This window comes from Haliaeetus albicilla, chromosome Z, assembly GCF_947461875.1.
Source record: "Haliaeetus albicilla chromosome Z, bHalAlb1.1, whole genome shotgun sequence".
Classification (NCBI taxonomy): domain Eukaryota; kingdom Metazoa; phylum Chordata; class Aves; order Accipitriformes; family Accipitridae; genus Haliaeetus; species Haliaeetus albicilla.
The window spans coordinates 1,382,914-1,407,930 of NC_091516.1; the positions used below are offsets into that span (position 1 = coordinate 1,382,914).

The 25,017-nt window shown below is 38.4% G+C and overlaps 1 protein-coding gene across 1 annotated transcript in view; it reads left to right on the plus strand.

Moving 5' to 3' along the window:
- WDR70 (WD repeat domain 70) overlaps positions 1-19,069 on the plus strand; it is a 144,354-nt gene extending 125,285 nt beyond the window's left edge. Inside the window, exons 14-18 of the mRNA XM_069777374.1 lie at positions 4,355-4,455; positions 5,929-6,008; positions 8,726-8,842; positions 9,230-9,392; positions 17,253-19,069. Of these exons, the coding sequence (XP_069633475.1) occupies positions 4,355-4,455; positions 5,929-6,008; positions 8,726-8,842; positions 9,230-9,392; positions 17,253-17,337 (546 nt within the window). The 3' untranslated portion in view covers positions 17,338-19,069. The remainder of the gene's footprint in view (positions 1-4,354; positions 4,456-5,928; positions 6,009-8,725; positions 8,843-9,229; positions 9,393-17,252) is intronic.
- Positions 19,070-25,017: the final 5,948 nt, after the last annotated feature.

Below are 25,017 nucleotides of genomic sequence, written 5' to 3' on the forward strand. Positions count from 1 at the left end.
GAAGAAGGTAAATTTGGACTGTTTCTCTTTCAGTTAACATTATTAATATTTACCCTGCCTGGCTTCACAAAAATATTTTCACAATCTTTTCCCAGTATTTCCCAATGCAGGCTACCGTGTTTGTGTATGCAGTAGACACTGCCAAAGGCTTTTCAGATTGATTCCATTTGAAGCTTTTGCAACAGCAAAAGTACCAAACAGCTTTTAAATTGTTACTAGTAATTATCTTTTTTAAGTACTGTCGTTTCAGATCTTACGGTCACAAAGCTGGCCACATCAGTTCCGTGGATAAAATCATTTTCAGGATTTTTATGACAGGCTTCCAGGACTTCATGCTCCAAAGATATACTGTCCAAAACATCCACCCATTACATAAATCTTTTTTTTAAATGTTGATGTTTTTTATGTGATTATATATTCTGCATTTTATCATTCTTATTTGTTATAATAAGACATTATTTTTCATTTGCAAAGCTGAGGTATGACCTGGAATTTTTTGGATTTCAGAATCTACATAGATTTGTCTTGTTTCAGCTTTAAATGCTGTTAGAAACAGGTTAAGTCTTTCTGTGTTGAATGTTTGAATCTAGAATTAGTCAGCTGAAGTTTTTTGTTGTTGTTCCATTATTCTTATTTGCTGAGTCTTGAAGCTGTCATCCACAGGATTTCCTTACAACCAGTACTTACGGTTAGTCAAGTCTTTTGTGCTAGGTTTCCATAAAGCAATGTTAGGCAATTTAAGTCTCTGCTCTTTTACTTTTTTTACCAAGCATGACACCACCTTGATAAGCGGACTGAGAGCTTGCAGTTTGCTCTTAACTGCTGAGGTTATTGCTTCCAGCCTAAGCTCCTGTCTTGGGACAATTAAAACTGAACTACTGCCTTGTTTGTTTTGGGTACCATTGCAGAGCACAACCTTAAAAGGGTTTGTGGAATGGCAAATCCCCTTTCCATCTCAGAGAAACAGAAAGTGGCAGCAAGGAGCCCATGGGCATTTGCATCAGGCAAAAGAGCATTGCCAGCAGGTCAAGGGAGGCCATTATTCCCCTCCACACAGCCCTGGTGAGACACATCTGTGGTGCTGAGTCCACTTCTGAGCTCCCAGTACAAGACAGAGATGAACATATTAGAGTGAGTCCAGTGAAGGACTGCAATGGTAATGATTAAAGGCTTGGAGTATCTGGCACAGAAGGAAAGGCTGAGAGCTAGGACCGCTCAGCCTGGAGAAGAGGAGGCTTACTGGGAACCTTATGTATAAATACTTGAAGAGGGACAGAAGGGTGAAGCAGGTAAAGCAAAGCTCAGTGGTGCCCAGTGACAGGACAAGAGGCAATAGGCACAAAACTAATTACAGGAAATTCCACTTAAACATAAGAAAATGGTTTGGGTTTGGTTTGGTTTTTCTGTGGTGGGAGTGGTCATACATTGAAACAGGTTGCCCAGAGGGGCTGTAGCGTCTCCATCCTTGGAAATATTCAAAAGGAAACTGGACAGTGTCCGGAGCTACCTGTAGTAGTTGACCATGCTTGGAGCAGGGAGGGTGAATTAGATTATCTTCAGAGCTCTCTTCCAACTGCAACCGTTCTGTAATTATGTAAAATTCAGTGTCAGCAGGTGGGTATCTACCTATGTGCATAGGTAGGCCAAGCCAGGAAAACACTTATTTTCCTGCTATTAATATACTTATTTGCCTGGAAAGCTGGGAGGTCAGACCTTCTTTGAGCTGGAATTTGATGTTTAGCATTTCCAGTGATAAAGATTTCTACCTGATTTACTCTAAGTGTAAACCGTAGGAAAGTTAGAGGCACTGAAGGATAAATACTCTTTAGGAATTAATTATTTTTGCATGATAAAGATTCCTCTTTACCCCTCACTTCCAATATTAAGAGCTAGTCTACAATGATCCCTTTGTTGTATAGTTGTTTAGAATTTTTATTTCTTTAGGATTAATTGATTGGGAAAAATTACTAGGATTTAGTTCAGGAATTTAGTATTTTAGTCTTTTTGAAGTATTGCCCTTTTCTAAAATAATCTGAACATCTACATAAGTAGTTTTTATTATTTCTTGTAAAGTAGGTTTATATGCCAGTGGATTAATAAAATTACTTGCATGTTCAGAGCTTGTATTTGTTTAGTTTTTAACAAATTATATTCTGGGGATGTTTTACGGTTTCAGAAGATTTATAGGGCTGCATTTAATGGCAGTTTCTTTTGCCTGCGCTGGAGCACGTGCCGTGGTGGTTTTAAGTGTGCTGTGCATGTTTGACAAGTTAGAAATTTAGCAATTCCCATCAGTGCTGAGCCACGCTGTCTCAGTCTTTGTTTTTGTTGGCTGGTATCCAGTACCATGCTATAAAATACGTTTACTTGACAGTAGAAAGTGGAGAACCACATTAACTACAAAGTTTAAAAAGGCTGGCTAAACACATGCAATAAATATTAATAAAAGAAAAGGCCACCCACCTTTGACCTTCAATACTTGTTATTAGCTTTGTGTGTTTTAGAGTTACTGGAGCATTTTGAGCATTACATAACAGTAGCTAAGATTCTCTTATTTAAATCAAACAACTTACTAGCAACCCTGTATTGCTTATTTTGGTCACTTGTAGCAGGGATCATGGACATAATGCATTATCAAAATTCTGCTTTGTACTTCAGAGTTACCTGTAAAAGGATTGTTGTCCTTTAGTTGTCTTGTAATAAGCAAGCCAGGTTTATTTGTACCTGTAAGTAAATGGGAAGGTGTAATGTTGTATGTATATCAATGTAGAAAGAGGATGTTTTACAGAGGAACCTTGTAAAGAATGGTCAGTTGATTCATGTAAACTCATATCACTCAATTTTTATTCTTAAACAAGAACACAAAGCAGAAAAACAACTCAGAAGAGAGTCATCCATCATCTTGTAGTAGAATGAAGTTCTGATTCCTGATGGCTGAATAGGCTTCAGAATTTTTTCAATATTTTTTATGTTATGTGCCTCATAACATTCAAAAAAATGCTATCTAGACCAAACCAGAAATAGTACGGAATACAAAATGCAAAGTGATTCAGGAGTTGCTAGAGCTGATACATAAATAACCAATCTCTTCCAGATTAGATGGTTCTCATCTCCCAAGTTATAGGCCTATATTATACCCCTAATTATATTTTAACTTTCCTGTGTTTCTCCTGTTAAGACATAAGTGGTTCCAATTTCGTGAATTTCATGTGCTGTATTATGTAAAAAAAAAAAAAGAAAAAGTATACATATAGATATTTCAATGATAGATGGATGATAGTGTTTGAATATTGAATTAATAGTTCACTTTGAGAAGAGTCTACTCTTGACTTTTGAAAGGAGAAGTAGTAAGCTTGGTGGAAAAAAGAGGCTAAAAAAATGAGCATTGTTCAGCGAAATACTAACAGGTTGATGCATCTTTCTAGCTCTGGACACATTTATTACAATAGGTAACACAAACACTGTTAAGACCTGTCTTCAGTCTGGGACAGTATCCCTTTAAAGAGTTACTATCTCTCAAAAATAGATACTTTTTTCCCCTCAATTAGTCAGATGCACATACAGGTTTTGTGTTTCAGATGTGTTGTCCTTCATGGCAGATTGGGCCCACTTCTTTGGCTCACTCGAGTCAGAAGCTCAAGTCTTACAGAGTTTCTGTGCTGGCCTGCTGAATCAGACTGAATACAGTAATCACATGGAGATTCAAAGGCACATGGAGAACCACGCTGTGTACATTAAAGAACAATACTCTTAATGTCTGAAAATGAGTTTCTCCACTGACCAGATGGGTGACAGAGCTGTGAGACATTGGCTTCAAATACCAAGTTCTTCTGGGTGTTGTGGGGAAGACAGAACCGAGACTGAAAATATGCTGCTCTTCCGTTTCTGCACTCAGCAAGTGAAAGGTCAGCGCTGTGTGAGAAGAAGGGAAAAACAGATAAAGTAAAGAACAGGGTGGAAGAATTAAGAATTAAAAATAAAAATGCAAAAGTCATGAAGGCCTGCCTTTTGCTATATCTGAAGCACTTCATTGTTCTCCTTCAAATCCCCCTTTAACTTTCCATTTCCATTATGCCCACGAAGACCCAGGAGCAGTCAGCCTACGGAAACCACTGGTTATCACACTGCCACCAGTCTGTACTTCCTTCTCTGCCTACATCCATGTGTTGTCACTTCTTTTACATTGTATTCTGCTCTGGAGAGGAATTTTTATTCATTCGGATATTCGCGTACTCGTTCATGTGCCTAAGCTTGTTCCTGCTGCAGTGTGACTTTGATCCACTGTTTGACAATATGAATATTAATTCTAAGATCTAGATGAATGACCAACTATCAATGTATTGCTTTATTTCAGAGTGTTGTGCGTTGCCTTTGGCATCCCAAGCTGAACCAGATCATGGTTGGTACAGGAAATGGTTTGGCCAAAGTGTACTATGATCCTGTCAAAAGCCAGAGGTACGTAATCATGATTAATGATTAGGAACATTATTTTTTTCCCAAATTTAGCCTGATTCTGGGGTTCTGTGATTATGCTAAGAAATGAGGAAAAACTGATTTAGTAACATTTGTTTTGCAGAGTTTTACTTATTTAGTAAAAGTAGAAAGAAAAAAACCAAAACAGTTTGTTTCTGAAAAGTGGCACATTTTCCTCTGGGCTTTTCATGGTGTAATATGCTGGCTGTGCTACCTGAATTTACAAAAACTTTCATTTTTTCATTGCATGAAGTCTGGAGTAAGAACAACCAACCTTTCATCTGATCTCTTGGAGGTTGCTGATATGGTGTTAATAAAAGGATATTTATTGTATTTAGTCATATTTTTGATGTCTTTTTTTTTTTTTTCCTGAAGTAAAAATCTTGTTTAGAAGCATTAGCTTAAACTTCAGTGTCTGTGAAGTAATACTGGAAGACCCAGTTTGAGAGGGGGAAAACCAAAGAAGCACATTCCCATCTTTCTGCTAGTCTTCTCCCCTACCCCCACCTGTCTTGTGTGGATTTTGCCTGTACATCTAATGGAAAGGTGGTAGTGATCCGTCATAAGATGAATTGTCAGCCTGGAATGAAAAGAAGAGGACTTAACTAGTCTATAAATACTTCTTTTGCAATTAATTTGCTTTTACTTTCTGGATTGGCTGGAGAACTGGGGCATACTTCCTTCCTGTCAGCAGAGGGGAAATGTACACTTATCTATACTGAGTGGTATGAATAAGATGTTATTCCCCTATATGCACTCTTCTTTGTTTCACTGGCATCCAAAAACATACTGTGTTACAGTTCACAGTTTCTGAATACTTACTGTGACCTAGACATGTGAAGGTAAACTCTGGTTTACAAGATTATCAGAAATAGGTTTTATTTTTCTGGTCTTTGTCAATTTAGAGAACAAGAGAGTTGGTCACCATTGTTTGGACCCCTCTCCAGGGGGCAGCCTGAGTCTCCAAGGCACAAACCACAAGAGCCCTAGCTCAGTTTTATGCCCAGTCTGTTTCCTGGTACTTACCATGAGGGGGGAAATACCACCAGTTTAAATCAGTCTTGCTGCAGCCAGCCTTATGCAGTCTTTCCTGCTGCAGTGTTCCAGACACCTCTGGTTAGATAACTGCCACCTCTGCTGCTTAGGAAGAGTGCTAGGAGCAAATCATTGCCCATGTTTGGAGAGGAGCGCTTTCAATGTGCACGCTACAAGTGCTGTGGACAAATGAAGTGTGAAATGAATCTTCCACCCTTATTTCCACGTGTCATATAAACTGCTCTGTAACAGAAACACTAATCTCTCTACCCTCCTTCACATGTGCATGGACAGGCAAAGATACACATATTCATGAATATTTAAAGTGCTACATAATTTTGTTGAGACTATGTCTTGAATAAAAAATGGTTTCTGTTTGATATAAACAGACCAATGGAACTGCTGTGTGTTTCCTCCTAGGGGAGCAAAATTATGCGTGGTCAAAACAAAACGAAAAGAGAGACAAGCAGAGACTCTTACACAGGATTACATTATAACACGTAAGGAATTTAAACATATCTTTATAGCAGCATCCTTAGCTCTTTCTCAGGTTTGAAAATATTTGCAGATCATTTAGCTTTGTATTTTCCCCTCTAAAAAGTTGCAGTATATCATTAAGTATTGATAATTGGTGTGAGATGTTTGTGCTTTTTTGTAGGCTTGCACAACCAGAAAGGTATATATTCTGTATGCTCTGTAAAGTTATTAATAATGGTTGGTTTCTAGATTCCGATGCAACTGAAAGCCTGAAAGGACAACTGCCTTAAAACCAAAACAAAATAAAACAAAACAAAAACCTCCAAAATTTTGGAGCTTTCTTAAATCTTCAGTTTTGAATAACTAAATTGGTGAGTGTAGATGGTTTTACGAAGTGTTTTGAACCACTTGGGAACATTAACAGTACCAGTGGCAAAATCAGACATTATAGATAGGTCTTTGTCCTGGTTTCAGCTGGGATGTAGTTAACTGTCTTCCTAGTAGCTGGTACAGTGCTATGTTTTGAGTTCAGTATGTGAAGAATGTTGATAACACTGATGTTTTCAGTTGTTGCTCAGTAGTGTTTAGACTACAGTCAAGGATTTTTCAGCTTCTCATGCCCAGCCAGGGCACCTGACCCAAACTGGCCAACAGTGTATTCCATACCATGTGACGTCCCATCTAGTTTAGGAACTGGGAAGTGTGTGGGGGGGGGGATTCGCCGCTTGGGGACTGGCTGGGTGTCGGTCGGCGGGTGGTGAGCAATTGCCCTGCGCATCATTTGTACATTCCAATCCTTTTATTACTACTGTTGTCATTTTATTAGTGTTATCATTATCATTATTAGTCTCTTCTTTTCTGTTCTATTAAATCGTTCTTATCTCAACCCAGGAGTTTTACTTCTTTTCCTGATTTTCTCCCCCATCCCACTGGATGGGGGGGGAGTGAGTGAGCGGCTGCGTGGTGCTTAGTTGCTGGCTGGGGTTAAACCACGACAGTCTTGAAAAAATTCCAAATGATTTTTCAAAATTTAGAACTTGCCCAGGGTTATATGGGGTTTATATAGCTTAAATATCTCTCTGGCCTCAGGACTATACTTCTATAAGACCTTATGTTCATATTAAGGCTCACTGATGCATAATAGTTGTCACTGTTACTATAAAATGTTTAGTGATCTGCCTTTTCCCAAGGGCAAATTTTACAAGGGGACAAGGGGATTGACTGAGAATTTTGGCCCTCCCCATTAGCATTGTCCTGCGTAGTGTTTCCTCATGTGAAATGAGAACAGTCACACAGTTGTGCTGTCCTGCTTCTTTTCATTCTCTTCCAGTTCCATGGTGTTTGGATTCAGCTGTGTTTTCCAGTAGTCTTGGAAATAGCTAAAACCATTTCTGTAGAACCAAGTAGTTGTTCAGCAGCATAATAAAGAAAAAGAAAGTTTAGAATGAGAAAGTCTGGGCAGTCTTGGTAACCAGGCCCATATCAAGGCACTTTGGTTCTGGGTTCCCATCTCAGGTCCTTTCCAGCCACAGCTGTCTCCTACTTACCTCACTGCTGCAGATGTCCAGCTCCAGGTTTTGAGTAGCTGTGGGTAAAGTAGCAGCTGGCAAAGATCAGGGATATTTATCTCCTTTGGGAGCTCTTCTCAATCCATCCTTACTACAGCCTTCACTATGTCAGCACATGGTCTATTATCTAAATACTTTGTGTGCACTGTTTTTAGTGTTTATACTGTACAGAGCTTTTGTGATTTTTGAAAAACTTTCTGCTTAAAATCCAATGGAACTTGTGTATTCAGTGGCATTTATAAATGCCATTCAAAGATTTGGGTCCCAATTGTGCAAAGTTTCAGATTTTTATCACTGAGGTTTAACTGGTTCTTCCACATCATTTTGAGACTAAATAAGGATGCTTGCATATAAAGGATTGTAAGGATTTGCTCTGCAAATTTTTAAGTTTGTTGCATCTTTTAGAAACTTTTCAGAGGTTAGATGTCTGTCTTTTAAGCTTACAGATAGAACTGGAAACAACTGAAGATCTCAGAAGTCCTTTTGCAAAGTGAACTGACCCCTTTTTCCTTCTCCTTGTCCTCTGTTTTGTTTTTCTCTCTCTTTTTTTTTCTTTTTCCTTCCAACTTCTAGCTGCTCTTTAATATCAGGAATGCTGTTTTAAGGGATTAGGTGTTACTTTTAAAACAGGAATATGCAGTCGAGGTATTCTTCCAACCTTGATTAATCTCCTAATTTAAGAAAGAACATGATTGTGACTTAATATGCACAAACATTACATTTTGGATCATTGAAGGGATTCCACCCCTCTCTGTTTCAGATCCAAGACTGCATCTGGGGTTTTGTCATGCTCTTAGAGTATTAGAAAGCCGTAGAAACATGGAAAGTTCAGAAAAGAGCAACCAATTGGTCACAAAGCTAATGTTGAGAACTGAATGACAGAGGAATAAATTAAATATGCATGAACTGTGCAAACAGTATTTCAGATGAAAGGCTTCTGCCTGAAGGAACCCTGGAAATCTGGCTGCTTTCATCTTTGAAAAATTGAGCAGAAAGAAGCCCTCTAAAGTATACCTCAGTAAACCACTGCTTGGATACAGAAAAACTGGGAGGCTGCTTCTGCCACCTTTTCCATTGCAAGGAAGAATCCCAGTCTTTGTCTTTGTAATTAAAACCTTAAAAAGAAAATGGAATTTCTAACATTTCTTTCTCTCCAAACTGTGACCCTTCAGCCCATGCACTTCCAATGTTCCGTGAACCACGACAGCGAAGCACAAGGAAACAGCTGGAGAAGGACAGACTGGACCCCATGAAGTCTCACAAACCTGAACCTCCAGTAGCAGGACCAGGTAATCTAGGCATAATCATTTCAGACTGTTGTATGCCAAAGGGACCATCATGCTTGGGTCCTACACTCATTCAGATTTGCATTCAAACTGTTTTGGGTGGCAACTCTACTATATATGTACGGGCAGTGTCCAGCAACTGTAAGACATTGGCCTTTGATTGGAGTGCTTTCCTGGAATAAATCAATAATCACAATGTCTTACTTTAATTTATATGATCAGTAAAACACTTAGGTGAATGCAACTCTAAATTAGACTCTTCCTGTAGTATTAAATAACTTCTTTGTATCAGATCACTGTTACAGACACAACACAACACTTCTCTGTTTATATCTTATATATTTTTCTCTAAAATACTCTTTCTTCTTCTTCTGGTTTTTTTTGCTACAGGTCGCGGTGGGCGTGTTGGAACTCACGGAGGTACCTTGTCATCATATATAGTCAAGAATATTGCACTGGATAAGACAGATGATAGTAACCCTCGAGAGGCTATTTTACGGCATGCAAAGGAAGCGGAAGAGAATCCATACTGGGTTGCTCCGGCATATGCTAAGTAAGGAAACGATTAAAAATACAAGTAATGTTTGTGGAGGCCAGTGGGAGTTTGGTAAAAATAGAAGACACACATTTTTAATGGTATGCTTTGCCTTTTCTGGATTGCTGCCATGTATATGTAAACCAAGAATATGCCATACCCTTTTATGAAGATAAGAGTTTACAGGAGATTAAATTGTTGAAATTTGACATTTCCATTTTTAACATGTACCTGTCAGTGCTAGAAAATTAATTTAAAGCTTTCTAAGTTGATTAGAATTTAGAATCTTCTCCAAACCAATGTCTGAAATTGCAGTATACCTTTTAATAAGGTACTGTCCCATTGACAAACTGGGATGATAAGTTTTCTAATATGCCTTCTAGTTCTGACTGATTCTTAGGTTAAACCTTCAAAATATTTACTTCATGTTATGACAGCATATTTTACATGATTTCTTGAATGTCATAAGTTTTTATTTGAATTTTTCCTACATAAGGACCTGAGTACCTGCTTGAATTAACTTGGTGTTAAAGGTATAGCAATATTAGATATTGCACCGATAAAATCTCCTACCCAAAATTCAGTGTAAAGAAATAAGTGTTCAGTTGTTGTTACATGAAGTGAAGAGCCTCATCAAGATTATGGTAGTAAAATCTCAGTAATCCCACAGATGGTGACTTACTTAGTTTAAATTGTATGTGTGAGTGTGGTATTTGTGTGTATATGTTACAATGAAAATTGTGCAATATGCTTCTAGAATGCTTTCTACCAAAGATTTTTGTTTTCTAAAAATAAATAGAATTCAGACCATTAAACACATTCACAATAGTACTAAAATAAATACTAAAAAAATGCGTTTCATACTAATAGTCAGAAACTGTCACTTTAAAAATTACTGAAATTTTCACATTTTGTCATTATTGTTGATTTTTTTCTTTTTTTTTTTTTTTCCCACAAAATCATCTCTCTAGTATAAGTAATATTTTCAAAATGCATAAGGAAAAAGTTTGGAAGAGATGAAGTAGTCTGCACAGGACAGTCTGCCAATAACAAACTATTTTTTCTTGTTTGCACCCCAGTGTTTTATCTCCTACACTGTATGTTCATTAGTGTTTTACTGACTGTACTTTCTTTATTAGTGTTTAGCTCGTTAGTGAAATAATCACCACCTCTGTCCAGAAATTCAAAATATGTTAAGAATCATAGCTGTTTCTAGTGGTCACGCTTGTTTTCTGACTTGACGTGTTCACAAAGATAGCTGAATAGCTATTCCAAAGCAGCTTGAGAACATCAGTGACCTAGCCTGGCTTTGACTGGGTAGTTAATAAGTATGGCATACTGGTAATTAATAACTATAGCATTTGATGTTATGCATCAGATCAATGCATTATACAGTATCACCCTTGGTACCAAGGAAGGATTCTTCCTGATTCTGTAATATTTGTTGTAATGAATATGCTAAATATTGATTTTTAATTGTTTGAGAGTTCACATTTGCTAGAGGTGAAATTTACTTTGAATGTGTAGGCACCTGGTTTTTTTTGAGATATGCAACTATCCCATCTCAAAAGTAAATACAAGCACACATTCCATCAGGTAGATAGATACCTCAGTATATTTTTGGCTCAGTAACTTCACTGGTTGTATATTAAGTTTCATCCCTGACACCTGCAATGTAGTAGACATGAAAGTTTTAAAACATAGCTGTATTACAGAAGGCTTACTGTGTCAGGTGGGCAGATCTCATTACAGTTTCTTGTTAAAGATGTAGCTGTAGGGGAAGAAGAGAGCTGGCTGAGAAGTGGGGAGGATGCAAGTCCAGACTGCTATTAACTTACACACCAGACGGTGATATGTGTGTGGGGGAATGGGACTGCAGCCAACGGCATGCTGCCTTGATGGTTTTGTCAGCTGATAAATCTCATGCGAAAGAAACTGCCGTTATCCTTGCTTTAAAAGCTTGACTTTAAGATGTATTCTATGCAAAGAGCATTTTTAAAATTATTATTGTTGTTGTTGTTACTACTATTGTTATTATTGGCTAAGACACTGCAATGCAAACCATTTCTTTATAACTGTGTTATGTTCTTAGTTTTCAGAAATGGAGGTCTATATTGACAGCTGCAGACCAGTGGTGGTCATAGGTTTTGTTAGCTGCTTGCCTGCACACACAGATAATATAGAAATCTGTGTTAATTATATCCTGTATCTGACTTTACAGGGCATGTATGTTTACCCTGTGTATATAAAGCATATTACAGATGTTCTTATGGATGCATCTTTAAGAAAATATGCAAGTTACAAGTAATTTATGTAAATTACCACATAATACTGGATTGTAAGCGTGTCCCTGGTGGCCCTGTTGAAACTGGGAGTTTGTAATAACAAGCAGTATACAAACTAGGGAAACTAGCTGCTTTAGCTATAGCATAAGATATACTCTAGAGTTAGGAAAGGTGATACTCTGATACATACTTAAAATCACGTACTGTCTTGAGACCTAAAAAACTTACATCCAGTACATTTCATTTTTTAAAATAGTGTTTATTCTTTTTATTCCTTTATTTCTCTGCTATCCGTTTTTCCACATTTCTTATAGTAAACTTTCACTTAAATATGGCATAAAACTATCCACTGGATATATCTTTTGTTTGACAAGGCTTTTGTTTTTATGTTGTCTAAAGGATGGTTATTCACTTAATAGTTACTTAATTTTCTTCAGTGATTGCTATTAAATAATTTTAGACTGAGAAGACTAAGAAATGCTATTTTTCATAACTAGTTTTCATAACTCTGATTGTGATGACTGGGTTTGAGTTTGTCTGGTCCTGATTCATACTGATTAGGTCATTCTAAATCAGATAACTGATTTCATGCTTTTTAAATTGTGTTTTCATTTCAATAATTCTTCTAAGAAATACCTGCAACATGACTTTTGCTGTTAGTTTAAAAATTGTATGTTAAAGTATTTCCTTTTTGTTGGAGTTAAAGGTGCCTAATTTATTCTCAAAGCCAAATAATAATTTGCATTATGTATCACTTGAAAGTTTTTCCAGGCTTGTTGTCATTACCCTGACCTTTCTGTTTCTCCTAAAATTTGAGCCAGAAAAGGAGGGGGAAGTATGTAAGAGGCAAAAGGATGGGTGAAAAAACATATTCTGCTGAAAAGGGTGCTGGGGATGCTAAGAAGTACATGCTGAATCAGGACATGATAGGTCACAGAAGCCCAGTGTGAATAAAGTGTCAAAAAAGATGTGATCAACACAGGAGAAAAGTCATAATGAATGAGGATAAAGAAAAGATCTTGAGATTTTTCAGGAAAAAGCTTGTTAGAGACCTTGGCAAGAGCTGTTCCAGTGGAGTGAAAGGAAAGGAAGGACAGATTGAAGATTTCAAGTAAAGAACTACAGGAAAGGAACTTGAGGCATCAGTTGTAAATGTTTGAAAATTACATTCTTTGTGAGCTGTTTGTTTTAACACAGCTGTACAGAGATACTATAATGACTTCAGATGTCCCTCTGAATGATCAGCAGGAATTACTAAGCATTGTAGCTGGGAACCAAATCAGGCCCAGATGTAGCTCCCTTCTGTACCATAGGGGAGGTGGGGGTGAAATTTCCCTCCCCACCAGGATAGATCAGCGTTCTTAGAAAATGCCTTTCAGTTCAGAAATGTTGCCCCTGTTTTGCTGTCTTTGTCATTGCTGCTTGTCACAGGCAAAAGGGGATGACTTGAAGTACCAGCCTGTGGCTGTGGCTGTGCTGTGTTCACTGAACTTTTTCTCAGTGGCAGTACCAGTGTGTGAAGTGTTAGTCATGTAGTAGCTCAAGTATCTTTAGCTGAAGAAGCAGGACTGAATAGGGTGTTTTATAACAGTGATTTTGCTGGCACTGTTGGTATATTTAAGCTAAATCTTTTTTGGAAGTTGGTAATTTTGAGAGGGAAGCCCCTGAGAAAGTCTTTTTTCTTTGTTTCAGTGCAGTATAAGCACAAATTTCAAAAGTTACTGTGACAGGAGTCACATGCTGTCATATGCAATTGTCATCTCCAGCTGGTTTAGCTGTAGCAGTATTTTTTTAGCTGCTAGTCTATGAACCTGAGATGTCATTGAGCTATTGGATCCCTGAAAGGTAACTAAAAAAACCAACTCGTAACCAGAGGGATTATGGTGACTCTAAAGCAGTCTGCATGGCCTCTGGAAATTTTTTAGGGAGCTGCTTAGCTGAACAAGTTGAAAACCACTGAAATAAAGAGAAGCATGCAGTATGAATAAATCATGTTAGTTTGTTTTCCCATTTTTGTTTGCAGCCTGTTAGTGTAACGCACAATAGAAATGCATTTGTCAGTGTATGAGATACTGGTTTCAGCTGACAATCATGTGAAAACACAGGTTCATAGAATAATTTAGGTAGGAAGGGACCTCTGGAGGTCATCTAGTCCAACCTTCTGCTTAAAGCCTGTTTGCTTAGATCAAGTTGCTCAGGTCCAGTTAAATCTGGGTTGTTCAGGGACTTGCCTAGCCAAGTTTGAGTATCCTCAAGGATGGAAATTCCACAACACCTCTCTGGGCAGCCTGTTCCAGCAGTTTGGATGGCAGGCATAGTATGCCCTTGCTAAATCCATGCTGGCTGTTCCCTGTGACCTTCTTGTCCTTGATGTGCCTGGAAATGCCTTCCATGGAGATCTGTTCTATAGCCTTCCCAGGGACTGAGGTAGGCCATCCTGTAGTTCCCCAAATCCTCATTTTGCCTTTCATAAAGATGATGAAGTTTGCCTTTCCTAGTCATCAAGAGACTCCCCCAATCTCCATGACCTCTCAAAGATGATAGAGTGTTCTTGCAGTGACACTGATTGGCCAGCTCCCTCAGTACCTTTGGATCCATCCCATCTGATCTCACAGATTTGTGTATGTCCAATGAACTACGTACTCCCTGTCTATGTCGTCTTCTTCTGTTGGTAAAGTCTCACTCCCTCCGAAAGACTCTGCTCATAGTGTAGGGGTCTTTGGTGACCTGAGAACAGACCTTCTCAGGGAAAACGGAGCCAAAAAAAGCACTGAGTATCTTGACCTTTTCCATATCCTATGTTAGTGAGTTACCTGCCCCATGGAGCACATTTTCCTTAGCATTCCTTTGGCTGTCAGTGTAGCTGTAGAAGCCCTTAGTGTTGCCTTTGACATTTCTTTCCAGTTTCAACTCCAGCTGAGCTTTGGCTTTCCTAACTCTATTCCTACATGTTCACATAATGCCTTTGCTCCTCTTGGCTAAGGCTGTCCAGGCTTCCTCTGTGTTCTTCTTTTGGGGGGTTTGGGATTTATCTCAGTCAGAAGATCCCTGTGCATCCATACTAGGCTTCTGCCAGACTTTACTTTCTGCGCATGGGACAGAATGTACTTTGAGGAGGTTGTCCTCAAAGATCAACCAGCTCTCCTGGGACCCTTTGCACTCCATGGCAGTATCCCATGGGATCTGCCAAGCGGATCCCTAACAAACTGAAATCAACCTCCAAAGTCAAGGATAAATAAAATTGAGAAAGTTGATGGGCAAAAAGAACACAGCTTTCCACACGTGTTATTTAGCCCTCAGAAATAAAAAAAAATTGTAGTAAACCTGTTCCAATAATTTTGTATAAATATCAATCATGCAGCAAACTCCTACTACACTAGCAATCTCTAGTGCAATTACTAAGCAGAACAATTAGTGTTTAAATTAAATGATCACTGCTGATAATACTGTAACAAAACTAGTGTTTTCTGTGCTTATATCTTTAAAATGGTCAGGCATGTGGTTACCCTAGGTGCCCCAGTTATAGCTGTGTAGCTTGTGGAGGTGGAACAGTTTACATTTCAGTTGAGCTGCTGCTACAGCCATTTCACAGTAATTTTAAAAAACGAGAGCAAGCAGCCTTGATTTCCTCTGTATGTTTTTGCTTTAGCTGGTTACTGCTAGATTATGCTAGAATTCCTTTTTTTCTCTCACCCCACCCCACCCCCAGCTTTACTGAACTCAGCAGCATACTTATATTAGCTGAAGTCTGTAACTTTTCTCTGTGCCCCTCCTATCCTGGAAAATATGTACGTAGGTTCTGCTGTTTTTTTCACAAATTAAGTCATTCTTCTTGGTTGGAAGTTTCTAACCACAGTTATGACAGTTGCAGGTTTTGTGGTCAGAAATGATTAGTTGTGTTTTGCTAACAAGCATCTCAATGCTGACCTGATGTGATCCTATATGGCATTTAGATACCTTTTGTCTATTGTAATAAAAGGAAGGTACACTGTTAAAATGGGCTTAATAAACTTGCATCAATATGTTTTGAAAAAAGAAGATTCCATACATTCTACCTCTTCAGCAGCTAACAAAATCCAGTATTTTGGCCAATAAAGCCTTCATCCCTGGTGTCTGTTTTGGATTGAATGATGATATATTTTTTTTTTTTTTTCAAATCCTCCTTCAGTGATTGGTTAAGTAGAGTTTATGTAACTATATTCTAATGAAATTTTTAATTGAATTTTTTTTTTAATCATAGTTCTGCTTTCCATGGAGAGCAGAATGACTCATCTAACTTCCAGTAGTGTAGGTCCTCATCCAGGTAAAAGATCTGACGTAATGAGATGTACAGCCTGCTCCCATGGATGATGTGCTAATAGAGTCCTGCAGTAGGACCATCTCTGGAACATCTTAGTATACTCCTCACATCCATGGCAAGTTTGGAGGATGAAGGAGAAGGCAGGCTGATAGAAAGATCCTGTATATAAGGGAAGTTGTCTTTGACTAGTTTTGGTGACTTTAAATCTATTTTGTGCCACATATTTAACAAGTGAAGAATCCTGCTCTTCAATAGCTGGTGGCTTGCTATTACTTTTGGACATCAGTGGCAACATTGAATTATGCCTATTGTGTTAAGTAAGGCAGATGCAATTTTGTTAAGGTTTATGCATTTGTAGAGTCTGTCAAATAACAGTTGTTACGGTAATAGTGCTTCACATCCTTAGACTGCTGTAAAAACATTAGTTAATACATTAATGAGATGATGACTGCCTTGGCTGCATTTTATACTTTGTTGTGTCTGTTGTAACGAGAAGTTGAGCACAGCTAGCCTCAGAAATCTAGTAGTTTCAGCTCCACAGTGATTGAGAATTAGGTTGGAGAAGGGGGACCATGCAGTGATTAAAGTGTAAAACAGGGGAACTGAATGTCCAAACAATTTATTGAAATGCTACTTGATACTGTGTTCGTTTAAAAAGTAATCAATAATTATTTTTATAAAGTTTAAGTGTTATTTAAAATACAAGTAAACAGTGGAGGATAGATACCGTCAAGCTTGACTGTAGGATACACTGTGTTCTCATATGAAGATCATTAGGTTTTTTATGTTACGGTAGTGCTGGATAAAGTCCCTGGAGGAGAAGCTGTTTTTTTCATGCATAGGTTAAGCCAGAAACCTGGCTTAGCTGTTCTGTTTTCACTTACTTGCTGCTGTCATACTACAGTGTATCAAAGTGGAGGTTTCTTTTTTTAAAATCATGGAATGAGAAGACCTGTGGCTCCATTTTTCTAGCATTGTATTGAATTGATCTGTTCCTCCCTTCTACCTTAATTTTATTCATGGAATACACAGATAATGATTGTGAGCTGATAAGGAAATAATACTTGCAAAAGATGTGTGTTTGTTATGCTTGTTCTTTGCCTGAGAGCTGCAGGTTTCTTCAGTTCTTAGGTTAGTTGATAGTTTTATGTTGAAAATGAAAAATGGGCAAGTCTAGGATGCTCTTTTTTTAAATATGGAAGGGATGCCATTTGTTTCTAGTGCATGTCTAATATAGTTCCTGGTAAAGAATTGTAGTGTGACCATTATTTTAATCTTTTTAATATTTTGTAGAACGCAGCCAAAAACAGTTTTTGCGGAAGTGGAACCAGAAGATGATGAAACAGACAAGCCAGAGTGGAAAAAACGTAAAATTTGAAAAATTTGGCTTAAAGAATAATTTCAGAGCATTTGAAACAAAGTGCAGCATTTATTTCTTTGCTTTGGGTAGTGGATCAAAATTTGAAAGTAAAAATTGCTTCAGTTCATAAAACTTGCTGCAGTATAAAGAGGGATTGTTGTATTACACTGGACTGTGGTCCCACATCTGAATTTTGTAATAAGGAATGAATTATATTGTGCAAAGAACTCCTCTCAATGTCAGTTATTTAGCTTTGTGATTTAATTGAAAAAAATTTCTTTATAAATAGAACTCTAGTGAATTCATTATATTGCCAAATGTTTTTTTAATTACTGCCAACTTTACAAATGCTGTGTCATGACAGTGTTCAATGATTTCAAGTATATAAATGAAATGATACAGTTTCTTAGACTCCTTTTTATTTTTTCTAGTTAAGATGTAACAAATTACTCCCTTTGTTACAAGTGTAACAAAGTTTATACTTTTATTTAAATTAATTAATGTGGAATAATCCAGTTTAGTTCATTTGTGTGCTCACACAGGTTCCAATTTAGTTCACACTTCTGTCTGATTTTTGAAAATACATTTTCTAGTATCTATCCTTATTTGAATGATGTTCCTTTAAAGTATGTATAGTATCTCACAGTAGTATTTTGTACAGCTTTTATTTTGCAAAAATGTGAAATAGGAATGGACAATTATATATTTTGGTTTAATAAAACTAACATGTTTATTGCCTACTTGATGCAGAGTTTTGTTCAGGCTTCCTGTCCCTATTAGTTTGTACTGGTAAGTGTCACGATAGAGCAGAGCTGTGTATTTGTTACCAGATCTTTTGTATCTATTGACTTTGTTGTATGCCTGAATTATGTATATACTGCCTCACACTCTCGGAAGACTGATACTATCCTTTATAAAGTGGTTTCTTAAATATTGAAAGTTTTCATTGTTTCACAAAAAAATTGCAATTCTGAATGTCATAGAGTGAAGGACAGATTTAAAACTAAAGTCCTTTAGAGAAGGAGAAAGGAACCTAGGTTAGTTTTAGGCATTTATGTTGTGATTATAATAATACACAATATGCTAAGTATTGTGATTATAATAATATACAATATAGCAAGTACTCTGCATTTCTACTAAGAGTAGAGAGTAATAGACATCATAAACAATCAAGCTTTCTTAATTATGAATAGATTCTGAAGGCATATTTTAAGGCTATATTTAGCAAAGCACTTAATCACCTTCCTAACCTCAGGCATGCGGCCCCGATAGTCAGCAGAGCTTAGATTTTTTTTTTTAAGCATTGTTCTGCATCACTATTTCATTGTATGATTTTCTTTTCCAGGCTTATCTTTCTTTTTCAATCATCATTTTTGTGCTTTAGGGAAAAGTAAGCCCAACTTCAAAAGGTGCAATGAGCATTGTCATAACATTGCCACGACAAAATATTTCCACTGCTTTCACTCAGTGTAGTCTTTTGATAAGAGTGGAACCTCACTAAATAATAAACAACTTGTATTTGTCCCTTGTAAAAATATTTTATTACATACTTATGTAGAATAGCAAACCAAAGCTTAATTTACAATTGCAGCTGTAGTATGTAGAATGAAGGACTTAATAGCTAGATGGACAGTAAATGGAGGAGAAAAAGAAGTACCAGATGAAAAGCAGCTATTGTTAAGAAGACATGCTAAAGACCTCCCTATGCAATGTACCCCTCAGCAAATAAACATTAAATGGCATTGTTTCATTTAAGGCTATTTTTTGTCTTCTTTTCATGCAAATAATGCACTACAAAATAAAGTGTTTTCAAATAGATTTCTATAAAATCTTGAATAAGATTTTTAAGATATTAGTATGTCCTTGGTTTTAGGCTGAATATTAACAGTTAGTCAGTCTATTGTTAGGTGTTCACTGAGGCAGTGTGGCTTAGGCAGCAGAGCTGCAGGGAAAGACAGGTGAGGAAAAATGCTACACCTGTTCTCTGAGCTTGATGGGAGGTTCTCCTTCTATGTTATTTATTCATATCAGCTAGATCTTGTTTCTTAATTCTTAGAAGAATGAGTTCTGTAAGTGAACCCTGCAAAAGTTCTGTTAGAATTTCTCTAAGAGTTCGTTATGACTTCAGCGATTAATTGTCTTGAATGACTGTTTTAGTGGCCTAGAATCTAAAAGAGTGCCTGTGCAGGTATGTATTAGAAAGATTTAAAACTAACTTAAATTGTACTTACACCTTCACTCTCGGCTTGGTTGTTTTGCCATAGTCCTTACACTGGATTTTCAGGCATATTCACCAATAAGGCAAATAACACATTTTTAAAAGCAGTTTTTAATCTTGAACAGCTCAGTGGTAAGAGATAATCCAGTCGGGAAGGAGATATGAACAGTGTGCTTGACCATACTGGGGTGTCATGGTTTAACCCCAACCAGCAACTAAGCACCTCACAGCCGCTCACTCACTCCCCACCACCCAGTGGGATGGGGGAGAGAATTGGGAAAGAAAAAGTGTTGAGATAAGAACAGTTTAATAGGACAGAAAGGAAGAAAATAATAATTATTATAATAAAATGACAATAATAACAAAAGGATTGGAATATACAAAAAAAGTGATGCACCATGCAATTGCTCACCATTCGCCAACAGATGCCCAATCAGTTCCCAAGCAGCGATCCGCGGCGCCCCCCCCCCCCCGCCAACTCCCCCCAGTTTGTATACTGGACATGACGTCACATGGTATGGAATATCCCTATGGCCAGTTTGGGTCAGCTGCCCTGGCTGTGTCCCATCCCAGCTTCTTGTGCCCCTCCAGCCTTCTCACTGGCTGGGAATGAGAAGCTGAAAAATCCTTGACTTTAGACTAAACATTACTTAGCAACAACTGAAAACATCAGTGTGTTATGAACATTATTCTGGTACTAAATCTGAGACATAACACTATACCAGCTACTAGAAAGAAAATTAACTCTATCCTAGCCAAACCCAGGACATTGGGACAGCAAACCTTTGAATTGTCCAGGGAAAAATCTTAACATGAAAAATATTAACATGATTAAATATTTGGTATGAAAGATGGAACTCTACATGCAAACTGCAATATTAGAAACTATACTTGTGTTATTATTTTATGAACCTAATTTTCTTTTAAGCTTCACGAAGGACCTAGGTTTTAGTAACTGCCAAGCTTTAATCTTGGTCCTCCATGTGTCCATATTTAGTGTTAATGTGGCCAGAGTCCAGATGGGCTTCTGTTTCCATATTTCTGAAACGAGGTGGGCTTTTTTTGTTTGCTTGCTTCCTTAGAAGACTTGCTTACAGAGGTGCCACAATCATCACTAGCATTTTGGCATGCAGAATGGCTTCCGCGGTGCTTTCTCCAAACCTGGCTTTTTCTTTCTATGTTCTGTACAGCTTCTAGATGTTTCTTTATAGCAATTTATGGTCTTTTGTTCTTTGTGCTAATGACTGGTTAAGACCAGCTGTTAAGTACTACATGCGTGTCCGTAGGACCAAGGCTTTTCCTGCCAGATCATTGCAGCCCATGAGCTAGTGGTCAGCCTGGTTTCCCATTCCTTGTTTGTGTTGCTGCTGTTGGTATAGAGGTCTTAATTTGACTCTGTAGTCCTTTGTCTTGTCCTATCCTCCTTATTCCTTTGTCCTAACTTATTTTTTAAGTCTTCTGCAACAGGTGAGAAGATTGCTAAGGCTGTCTTTGAGTCCTGGCACTTTTCCTCTGGCTCTTTGCAACTACTTTATGGTTGTTTAAGTTCCTCCGTGGCCTACTTCCTATGACCTATAATTTACTGAAGATGATACTTTTGCCTCTGGTTTTTGTTGTTGATAGCAAGAACTGTGAATTTGTGCCCAGAGGCCTCCAGTCGTTGGTTCCTTGCTTATAATTACATGCCTAGTTTGATGTTCTTTGTCACACCTGCCTTTTCTCTGTTGGGCTATAGAAAAATATGCATTATGGGAAGAGAAACCATGAACCTTTATCCTGTCAGTTCAATCTCTGCTGGACCCTGAGGAGTGTTTTGCAATGAGTGGCAGTGCTAAGCCAAACTGCCATCCTCTTGGTTAGATCTTTATCCATTAGTTTCTTTGACCTCTGATGCCTTTGGGGGTGTCCAGCTTGAGACATTTGTAGCTCACATCCTCCTTTAATACTGAATCATTTGAATTTTGATGTGGCCTGTTAGTTACAGTAGTGTTGCAAAATCCCTTTTCTATTGCCTCATTATGTTAAAGGCCTGTATGTCCTCCCAGCCTGTCACTCAGCAATGGGAACTTACTGAAAGCCCTACAGTTACCCTCATTAAAAATTAGCAGGCTTGTTCTGACTTTTTACCATGGGTAGGCTAGGATTTTGTGAGGTTCTGTCCCCTGTTATTGACCCCTGAGCTGCTCTCATCTGTTGAACTGTTTCATGCATACATGTAAATGAAGAGCTGTATAGTTGGCTAGCAGAGATGTCCTTATGCTTGCCTGGCATTGAAGCATAGACTCATCTTATTACATCAGTTTTTAAATCTGCTAAGACTTTTGGCTAATCCCATTTAAACAGAATTTTGTATACAATATGCACTTCAATCCTTCCACTGGGACTCCAGCATCTAATTGCTTCAAGCAGTCTGGATAGCTCTGAAACACAAGATATTTCTCTGTCCATAGCATATCATCCTGGTTGAAATTTGCTTTGGTTGTCAAAGCTTCCCATCCTACATGCAAAGGTATTGGAGCATGCTGACAGTCTCCCACTTTGGCAGCAGTGTCTTATACTCAAATCAGCTTGTTGGAATCTCCATAACCTATGTGTTGCTTGAGTGCCTTGGCAATAGTTTATGATTTTTTTAACGGCTGATGATCAGACGGTATGTTCATCTTGTACTCAAAAGAAGGCTGATTCAGAAAGTATAGCCAATACATGCAGGGCTGTTGTATATCAGAGCTGGTACTTAACGATTTTTCTTACTCTTCCAAAGAAGTATTCCTGCGGGCTCTGGCCTTTTTCCTTGTTATATCATGAAATAGGAGATACAAGAGATGAATACCTGCAGTGGATAAACTGGACTGGATGGGTCCTTGAGAAGTTATGTAGTCCATCCTTGACTCAAGTTACAGTTATACCTGAACCAGTTCTGGCACATTTATTGGATCAGCTCTTTAAATGCTCCCATGGTAGACACCGCACAATCTCCCTAAACAATCTGTTCCAATGCTTCATTCTTCTTAGCAGTAGAAAATTTTTCATAATCTCTAAGAAAAACATTCTTGCAACAATTTAAGCCCACTATTTCCTATCCTGTTCCCAGCAGCCAGGAAAGCCAGTTTATGACGTTCCCCTTTGCAGCAGATTCTTATTATGTTTTAATTTTATTATCTTCTCCTGTGTCTCCTTATTTTTTCAGTTTTCCTTTATGTTTTATATTTTCTGGCATATCATCATTTATTTGCTTTTGTCTGCCTTGTTCTGATTGTCCACATTTCTTGAAGTGTAGTGCCTACAATGTATTCAGTGTGTCAGATGGAGCTACTTTTTGTAGCACTATTGAGTAAACAGGAAAAATGTTTGCGTGTCTCATTACAGTCACTTTTTTCTCTGTAGTTTGGCATTACAGGTTTGTGTTCAGGTTCTAAACCCCCCAAACGCCAGAACCTCCACTACAAAGCTGCTGCCCAGCCAATTCACTGTCTAGTGGTTATGTATTATTCTTAAGTGTTGGATTTTGTCCTTTATACTGAATTTCATTGCATTTTCTCAAAATGCATCACCATTTCGTTCAGATTATTTTGAATTTTCTTCTGGCCAAAAAGTGCCTGCAACTTTTTACAGCCTCTAGTTGTCAGCAGATGTAACAAATATATTCTTTGTTCATTCAGCTAAGCCACTATTGAACTTGGCGGTTAGTGGCAAATCCATAAGGTTTCCCATATGTATGGGAGGGAAATGTTTCATACAGTGTTAATTTTTTTAAGTGTTCATAAGCTTCTAGTTAATATACTCAGAAATTTTTGGAAAAACAGTTGGCTTTCCTAGAAATTGTTGGATTGTCTTCATGTCCTTTGGTTTCAGGATTTTTTTAATGGCTCTGTCCCTTTGTGTCCAGCAGGAATCCTTCTGACATTAACAGTTAGATGTGGGAGACCTCAAGACCTCCTTGTGTTCAGCATTCCAGTAGTGTTGTGGTTTAACCCAGGATGGCAGCTAAGCACCATGCAGCTGCTCAGTCACTTCTCCCCCGGTGGGAAGGGGAGAGAATCAGAAGAGTAAAAATGAAAAAACTCATGGGCTGAGATAAAGACAGTTTAATAGGTAAAGTAAAAGCCATGCACGCAAGCAAAGCAGAACAAGGAATTCATCCACTGCTTCCCATGGGCAGGCAGGTGTTCAGTCATCTCCAGGAAAGCAGGGCTCCATCACGTGTAACAGTTACTTGGGAATTAAAAAAGCCATCACTCCGAACATCCCCCCCTTCCTTCTTCTTCCCCCAGCTTTATATGCTGAGCCTGATGTCCTATGGTCCGGAGTACCCCTCTGGTCAGTCGGGGTCAGCTGTCCCAGCTGTGTCCCCTCCCAACTCCTTGTGCCCCCCAGCCTGCTCGCTGATGGGGTGGGGTGAGGAGCAGAAAAGGCCCTGACTCTGGGTAAGCACTGCCCAGCAGTAATGAAAACCTCTTGGCATTACCAACGCTGTTTTCAGCACAACCCCAAAACACAGTCCCATGCCAGCTACTGTGAAGAAAATTAACTCTATCCTAGGCAAAACCAGCACAAACACTCCACATTCTGAACATATGTCCAGCCTGTCCCAGTTAGGTGTTTTGATCCTGAATTCTCCCTTACTTTAATTCTTCTTCTATAACAAAAAATGTCGTCTGCTATAATCTTGTATAATCTGTGAGTTAGCAGTAAAGGCTAGCCACACACCTATAGATGTACATCTGGCCTGACCTACGCTAGGACTGAATTACTACATTCACACCTGCCGAGAGCTGTGATACTGCTATGAGATGTGTTGCCTTGCTTGTGGTGGTTGTGTTGCCCACACACTGACTTCCCAAAACTCCAAAGATGATGGAAGCAGCAACGTCTCTTGTTCCACAGCTTTCCTGTTCACCATCTGCTCTTCCAGTGGCCTCAGGAGCATTTTACTGAAAATCAACATCTTTGGGCATTTTTTCTAGCCCATTACTAATGCTTGTCAAGATCACTGGGACTGCACTGCAGCTGATTTAAGAACACAGGAGTGTATGTGACACTCAGCTTGTAGGTGTTAGGTTACACTTAGTGTACATGTTTCCATAGTGCTCAAATGCTCAGGAGCTTGGACCTTGTTTGAGATCTTCTCTGGAAGTCTCTGTCTTCAGGCCACTGTCTGTACTTCTATTCTTTGCATGCCACTGACCACCCAGTATCTCTGTTTTTCACATCTCCGGGGCACTGTTGTTCGTAGACTGGAAATTGTATCTTGGTGTTTCTGCTTGATTTCTGCAGAGTATGCACCTGACTGTGAAACATGCATTTCTGTTCCATCCCCATCCTGGGTTACTTAGCTTGATTCTGTGGATCTGTTGTGCAGCCTAGGATGCCCTTTAGTACAGAGTTACCATTGCTAGTAAGAGGCCAACATTTTGGGTTAAGCTAGCAGGCCTCAGGACTTGCCTGGGTTTGGACCTGTCTTGGGCTGCCTGCAGCTTTGT